Below are 8,290 nucleotides of genomic sequence, written 5' to 3'. Positions count from 1 at the left end.
TGCTTAAGTGAGTATCCAGTTCTCACAGCATAAACTCCCATAGATCCCATGTTGTTTATAGACTGCAGGAAAATGAATTCCTTCTACAAGTTCTTTTGCTTGTTCTTGTTGATCCTGAAATACCACTATCTTTGTGCCGCTGATCCTACTGATGGATTCACCCCTGTACCATTGACAGAAGACAACTTTGTGTTACAAAAACCATATAACGAACCCCTCGATGATCGTTACAGTTACAAGGATGGAGTTCGAAGTTTTTGGATATACAACCATGACAAGCCCTTCAAAGCGGACAGCACAACTAGGCCGCGGTCAGAGCTGCGCATTTCGGTATAAATATCTTTCCCTCTATCTACCATATTTTCACAGTGCTACATCACTAAAATTCTAACTAGTTGTTGAACTTGGGGTTTTTGTTATAGGGGCATGACTATTCTTCTGGAATTTGGCAATTTGAAGGCTATACATATGTGCCAAGTGGTACTTCTGGGGTTACAATAGTGCAGATCCACGGTGCAGCTGAGGGAGCGACATCTCTACAGCTAAGGATGTATGACGGAGATATCAAATACTACAAATACAACGTCGTAGCTACTGATCTCTATGACAAGTGGTTCCGCGTAAACATAATCCACAACGTTGACAAAGGGAAGATTATAGTTTTCATTGATGGTGTCAAGAAGTTTGTGGTGAAAGATCAAGGACCAGGGGATCTGTATTTCAAATGTGGAGTATATGCTGCACCAGAGAATTCGAGTAACTTCATGGAATCAAGGTGGAAAGAGATCAAACTTTACAAAAAATGACGGGATTAGTAAAATATTTGTATTAAGTAGCTAAGTGTGTTGTTACTGAATATCTACCGGTCTATATTTATTGGAGTACAAAGATATGGTTTTACTAGAACTCGTATAACTCTTTTGCCCCCTTCTATTTCGGTTAAAGTAAGACTGCCAGTGCACATCATACAGGATTTAGTAGAACTTTCATAATCCAGCAAACATAAAATCCAATTGATCAACCTGCCTAAGCAAGATACACAAAATGCTGAAATTCTATGGCAACCAGAACTGCTAAATAAACTATCTCAAGATTCTGCAGAATTGTTGGACTCCTGTTTAAACCATTGGATCCAAAATAATGTAATGAACCATCTCACATCAAAGCAGAGTTCAAAAACAAGCAAAATCAGTTTGTATTTCTTTGTATCTTATGACATTTTTTTTTCAATCTCGTACAGGATTTTTCAAATTCGTAAATAGGTTTTATTTTATAGTTTCTGTGACGAAGATACAAAAGGCTCAAGAAATAGAATCAAGAAAGGTCTCAAGAACCACACAGATGAAGTACATACATACAAACTTACATACATATAAGGTAATAATTGGAATGCCATCTTAAGGAATCTGGTAGTCGTCGAGATGTAAAAATAAGTGTCACCTAATAACAAAGTACGCCGAAACTTGGCCCTACCCCATGTCCCTAAGATAAGAGTGTGCTTGCAAACCAAGATCGGGTACAGCATCAAAATGACAAAACTACCATCATTAGGCTTCAGTATATCTTATGCAGAACCGGGTACTTATATTTCTCAGGTCAACGAACATGGATACAATCATACAACGCAAACTGAAGCAAATGGTGAAAAGATAGATATAAATAATTGAGTTGGTTCGGCACGGTTATATTCTCGCTTTGTCAGTTTTACTAACTGAAACGAAATTTGATTTATTGTACTACTCTACCACAAGCTGTGAGAACCCTACATTGGCTTGTAAACAATTTATCAATCAAACGCACACAGGGAAGCCATGAATCAAATGAATGAAGGGCTAAATTAAATTAATATGATAATATAAAAAAGGGTAAAAGACTGTTTACTACCCTTATGTTTCGTGGTTTTCAACATTTAGTACATCAAGTTTTTTTCGTCTCAGAGTCATACCTAAAGTGTAAATTTTGGGACAGTCATACATCCGTTAGTCAAACTGTTAAATCTGCCGTCAATTGTGACGTGGCGCCCATGTGGACAATGACTGGGTGCCACTTGTCAGCCACGTTTTTTCTTTTTTTCTTTTTTCTTCTTTCTTCTTCTTCCTCTTCCTCCTGCAACTTTTTTTTTTCTTCCTCCTTCTCCTTCTTCCTTCCTCCTTCTTCCTTCCCCTTCTTCTTCTTCCTTCTTCTTCCTTCTCCCTTCCCGTTCTCCTTCTTCTTCCTCTGAATCTGGGGAAGTTTTTTTTTTTTTTTTTTTTTTCCTTCTTCCTCCTCCTTTCTCCTTCCTCCTTCTTCCTTCTCCTTCCTCCTTCTTCCTTCCTCTTCTTCTTCTTCCTCCGAATCTGCCCAGATTCGGTTTTTTTTTTCTTCCTTCTTCTTCTCCTTCTTCCTTCCTCCTTCCTCCTTCTTCCTTCTTCTTCCTCCGAATTTGGGGAAGATGAAGGTTTGATTTTTGATTTTTTATTAGGAAGATGAAGAAGAAGGAAGAAGGAAGAAGGAGAAGAAGGGGAAGGAAGAAGGAGGCAGGAAGAAGGAGAAGAAGGAGGAAGAAGAAGAAAAAAAAAGTTGCAGTCGGAGGAAGAAGAAGAAGAAGAAGAAGAAAGAAGAAAAAAGAAGGAAAAAAAAAGCCGAATCTGGGCAGATTCGGAGGAAGAAGAAGAAGAAGAAGAAGAAGAAAAGGAAGGAAGAAGGAGGAAGGAGAAAGAAGAAGGAGGAAGAAAGAGAAAAAAAAAACTTCCCCAGATTTGAAGGAAGAAGAAGAAGAAGGAGAAGAAGGGGAAGGAAGGAGGAGGAAGAAGAAGAAAAAAAAAAAAAAAAAAAAACCGAATCTGGGCAGATTAGGAGAAAGAAGGAGGAAGAAGAGAAAAAAAAAAAAAAAACTTCCCCAGATGCGGAGGAAGAAGAAGAAGAAGGAGAAGGGAGAAGGAAGAAGGAAGAAGAAGGAGAAGAAGGAGGAAGGAAGAAGGAGAAGGAGGAAGCAAAAAAAAAAAAAAAGTTGCAATTGTCGGAAGAAGAAGAAGAAGAAGAAGAAGAAGAAGAAGAAGAAGAAGAAGAAGAAGAAGAAGAAGAAGAAGAAGAAGAAGAAGAAGAAGAAGAAGAAGAAGAAGAAGAAGAAGAAGAAGAAGAAGAAGAAGAAGAAGAAGAAGAAGAAGAAGAAGAAGAAGAAGAAGAAGAAGAAGAAGAAGAAGAAGAAGAAGAAGAAGAAGAAGAAGAAGAAGAAGAAGAAGAAGAAGAAGAAGAAGAAGAAGAAGAAGAAGAAGAAGAAGAAGAAGAAGAAGAAGAAGAAGACGTGTCAGCCATGTGGCGCCCAGTCATTGTCCACATGGGCGCCACGTCACAATTAACGGCAGATTTAACAGTTTGACTAACTGATGTATGAGACTGTCCCAAAATTTACACTTTAGGTATGACTCTGAGACGAAAAAAACTTGATGTACTAAATGTTGAAAACCATAAAACATGAGGGTAGTAAACAGTCTTTTACCCTATAAAAAAATTAAAACATATCTGTACAACAGCACAAGACACAGCAAGAATCCTATACACCACAAGGCAGGCTGCACCACTTCTCAAGTTGAAGAAATAATCACACCACCATAGGGCTTGGATGCTCGCCTTCCTCTGAAGATGCAGGTTGCAATGGTAACTCAGGAGGTAACTGCCGGTGAAATGCATTAACTGCAGCTGCAACACCGTCTTCATTCCCTATCAACTTTGCCATTTCTAGTACTCGAGATTTAACCTAAGATGGTTCAATTCCTGGTTAGAACGAATGCTTGGTGTGCTATGTTGCTGCACTACTTTTGCAGTAACCACATCACTGGTAGCATAAATACGAAAGCTTAACCATTTCTTGGGAAATTGGATAAAAAGGAAAATCTATGTGAAGGATCAGAATAAAATATTGCAATCGTTTACCAAAAACATAAAAACATGAAACTTTAACCATATCATATTTGTTTTCATTTTTAAATGTGCTTCCCACTGAGCAATGAAGAATAGTGTTGATGAATAATTGGAGGATTGGAAATATTTGTTAGTATCTGAATTTCTTCTTGCTCGTGTTCGTTTTAAGGAATAATTGAAATACTGTAGACTTTTGTCTTTTGCGGGCATTTTAAGACTTGTACGTGGCAATTCTTAGTGTATTAATTTGATTTGCTTCGGTCAGTTGTTTCGGGATTGCACGGTTTCTGGTTCTGCTTAGTTTGTTCTCATACTGTCGAATTATGTTTTTTGTGGTCTGGTCTAAATCCAGAGCCGTTTTTCCTAGTCTTAGTAGCTTGCGTACTCTTGAAGAGGCTGTTTTTTGGTGCAATCAGGAATTTAATCTAAACTGGTTCCGTATAAGCTTTTGCTATTAACGCTAAAAGTACAGCCACATGTTCTGACTTGTTAGCTAATGCATTGTTAGCTCATTCATTAACAGGACAAAACAACTATGATTTAACTCAAGCCTAAAATTGTTTTCTTAATTTATTTTCCAACCAGCTGTTTTTTGTAAACCAACCAAAGCTTAATCAATGAGTTCAAAACCATGGTATGATTGATTTTAATTGGCAATCAATTTACATATGTTCTACAAGAATCGTCATGGGAGATACCAAAGAAAGATTAGATCGGGCTATTGGTAATCAAGCTTGGAGGGCTCTTTGCCTTAAGAGTGACCATATTCCAGGTTCAAACTAGAAGCCTTGTAGGCTGGAATAAATGTGTTTAAAACATGAAATTTTCTTAACGTTTGCGCAAGATAATTGACAGTCAGTCGATGGTTTTGTGTTACATAAACTTGATCGATTAAAAAGTCTTGACCTGGAATAGAGAGGGTTTAGGTCATCTTTTCCACAAGACAAAGAAGCTCATTGTAAGATTGGATGGTATGCAGTTTATGCTATGCATGCAGTGAAATTACCGGTTACCGTTTGTGATCAACTTGACAGCTTAAAGTCAACTTGGTTAAATGGAGCCAAGTTTGCCTTCCGAAGTCTCTTGTGTTGGATAGTGGCCAAATTAGTGACCAACTTGCAAACAACTTTCGGCTAATAAAATAAACAAAAAGGATGGACAACATCATGTGTCTTTGGTGAAAAGCAAATGATTATGTTTGTTAAGGAATGATTATTCCTTTTGATTTGGCCTTTTTTCAAAGGCAGATAATAAGGGTGCTTCGGTGAGTGCACCAATTGGTTTTGTTAAGGTAGCCCATTTTGAGAGAGAATATAGAGCATTTTCTTATTGCAGTTGTAGAGAGCAGCAAAGCATCAGAGTAGAGAAGAAGGGGTGCATCATCCCCATTGGAAGAGGGCTCCTCTCTTTGGTTGTTAGTAATCATCCACCAAGGTAGTTGTTGTTGTAATAATTTTGAGTTTTGTATAGAGAGGAAATTATTCATTATATTTCTCTCTATTTGTTTCTTTGGTGTGTGAGAGCTATTGGTTGTATTGGGGTTTTGGGTTGTGAGCTTGCCAACACTTTGTAAACTCCCATTTGACGATAGTGGATTATTGGGTGAGCTCCTAATGCTCCGAGGACGTACTCCAATTACACTGACTGTTGAGGAACCTCGTTAAAATCTTGGTGTCTTTAATATTTTGTTCTTGCATTCAATTTGATATATTTCATGTGGGTTAGCTTGAGTTGGTTCCATAAGGCTTGGTGATATCCTAGTACAACATCTTGCTGGACTTGGCTTGAAAAACATGAAAGTTTCGTACTTGGCTCTTCTTGTTAAGAACTCTTGGAAATTGATGCAGGGGGATACTGGTCTTTGGGCAAAAGTTTTCAACAGAATATATTAAAGGTGATATGGGTGAGTTACTCAATAAAAAACTGCTTTACTCTCTTCTTGTACTTGGAATGGTATTCTTGTTGTGATTATGAGATTCTTCTGGTATATTGAGGAAGAATGGAAGATGAGATAAGAAGGAAAAGAACATTAGAAAATGGAGAGCTCACAAAAGGAATGTTACAAGTCACAGAGGAGAAATCATATTTTTCATTAAGGTTTTCAATCTCTCACACCGCACACAAAACATGCAAGAGGAATATAACCGTTAGGACCACACTGGATGCTTTTCTGATTACAAACCAATCTTGACCCTTCATCTAGCTAGTTGCTAGGATTACAACACATGGCAATTCTTGCCTTACAACCATACAACTTATCACTTAGTATCTTAACTCAAGTGCATACACATATTAATACTAAGATTTATTCCTAATCAGCTATAAACTTAATAATTTAACACTCCCCTTTAAGTCTGAACCGATCATTTGCAAGAGCCTTTGTGAAGATATCTGCCAATTGTTTTTCTGTGGGACAATAGACCATATCAATGATGCTTTCTTGCAATGCATCCTTGATAAAATGGTACCTCCTATCAATGTGCTTGGTCTTTTGATGAAATACATAATTCTTTGTAATAGCAATGGCAGAAGTGTTATCACAGTGAAGTGGGGTTGCTTCAGTTTGCAATTCTCCAAAATCCTCCAATACAAACCTCAGCCATATTGCTTAAGTTGTTGCTTCTTATGCACTTATGTATTTTGCCTCTGTAGTTGAGAGTGCAAAACAGTTTTGCTTGACTGAAGCCCAAGAGAACACTCCACTGCCAAATGAGAATGCATATCCTGATGTGTTCTTGCTGTCCTCTAATGAACCACCTCAATCATTATCACAGTAGCCAATTAAGCAAGTTGTTCTTTCCTTCACATACTCTAGACCATAATCCAAGGTTCCCTTGATATACCTGAGTACCCTCTTTGCAGTTCCATAGTGTCTATTTGTAGGGCAGTGCATGAACCTAGCCAATAAACTTGTTGCACACATTATGTCTGGCCTTGTAGCAGTGAGATATAGAAGGCTTCCAACAATACTCCTATACATTTCCTCACTTGCAGATCCACTTCCATCATCTTTAGACAGCTTCTCAGTAGCTACAAGAAGAGTTTTGACAGTATTTGCTTCATTTAAGCCAAACTTACTCAACAATGAACTTGCACACTTCTTTGTGAATGAAAATGCTTGAGTTAGTTTGAATTACTCCCATTCCAAGAAAGTGATGAAGAAGACCCAAGTATGTCATCTCATACTTCATTTTCATGTCCTCATTGAAATCTTTTATCATTGATTTGCAACTACCAATGTAAACTATATCATCCACATAGATAGAAACAATCAAAATATCTTCTCCCCTTGCCTTTATGTACAGAGTTGTTTCACTTAAGCTCTTCTCGAAACCACACTGTGAGAAATAGTTGTCAATTTCACCATACCAAGCTCTTGGCACCTGTTTCAGACCATAGAGAGCCTTGTGAAGCTTGTACACCTTTTCTTCATTGCTTTTGACTTCAAAACCTTCAGGTTGTTCAACATAGACCTCTTCTTGTAATATTCCATTCAAGAAGGCCGATTTCACATCAAACTGATACACTTTCCAGCTCTTTTGTGCAGCTAAAACTATTAAAGTACTAATGATATCCAGTCTAACAATTGGTGCGTAGGTTTCATTGTAGTCCAAACCAGGATTTTGTGCATAGCCCTTTGCAACCAACCTTGCTTTGTTCTTTAACACTGACCCATCAAGATTTAACTTGGTTTTGTAGACCTATTTAACCCTTATAATATTTTTCTCAGTTGGTCTGTCAACAAGCTTCCAGGTATCATTCTTTTCAATTATAAACAGCTCATTCTCCATTGCCTTTAATCAAGACTCATCTTGTTTAGCATCCTCATACTTCCCTGGATCCATGATGCACAAATTACATTTAGCCAAAACTTCATTCAGATTCCTCCATTTCAGAGGTGCATGATCAAATGCTTGAGTGTGCCTCTCATTTAAGCTTAAGATGTTCACAGATTCACCTGAGGTAGATGTCTTAGATTGAGTAGAGTCTCCAATACTAAAAACTCTTCAAGGTGAATGTGATGTTGATGATGCAGGGGTCTGCACCTTCCTTTCATTCATTTATGTGCTTATGTCCCCATAAACAAAGATTCCAGTAGTGAGGGTAGAATGATTTGAGTTCTCTTTCTAATTCCAGGCAGCCTCTTCATAAAAAACTGTCTCTTGAGAAGACAAGCTTCTTAGATATTGGATTAAACATCCTATATCCTTTTTCACAAGTTGTATATCCCACAAACACTCCCTTGAAGTTTAGGCTCAAGTTTATGTTTGTGTTCACTTGGAACATGTACATAACACAGTGCACCAAATACTCTCAGGTGTGCAATTCCTGGTTTCCTTCTAGAGTAAGCTTCAAAAGGTGTGATATTGTTCAAAGCTCTTGTAGGGCA

The 8,290-nt window shown here is 37.7% G+C and overlaps 1 protein-coding gene across 1 annotated transcript; it reads left to right on the top strand.

Moving 5' to 3' along the window:
- The first annotated feature begins 44 nt into the window (after positions 1 to 44).
- LOC126585160 (citrate-binding protein-like) lies at positions 45 to 5,823 on the top strand. The gene is made up of 3 exons (XM_050249553.1): positions 45 to 330; positions 423 to 847; positions 5,727 to 5,823. Exons 1-2 carry the CDS (start codon positions 49 to 51, stop codon positions 804 to 806), a joined length of 666 nt encoding a protein of 221 aa, XP_050105510.1. The 5' UTR covers positions 45 to 48; the 3' UTR covers positions 807 to 847; positions 5,727 to 5,823.
- The last annotated feature ends 2,467 nt before the right edge of the window (positions 5,824 to 8,290 follow it).

Source organism: Malus sylvestris, chromosome 10 (genome assembly GCF_916048215.2).
Source record: "Malus sylvestris chromosome 10, drMalSylv7.2, whole genome shotgun sequence".
NCBI classification, from domain to species: Eukaryota; Viridiplantae; Streptophyta; class Magnoliopsida; order Rosales; family Rosaceae; genus Malus; species Malus sylvestris.
The sequence above is the reverse complement of the archived record's forward strand: the minus strand, read 5'-3'. Positions and strand labels throughout refer to the sequence as shown.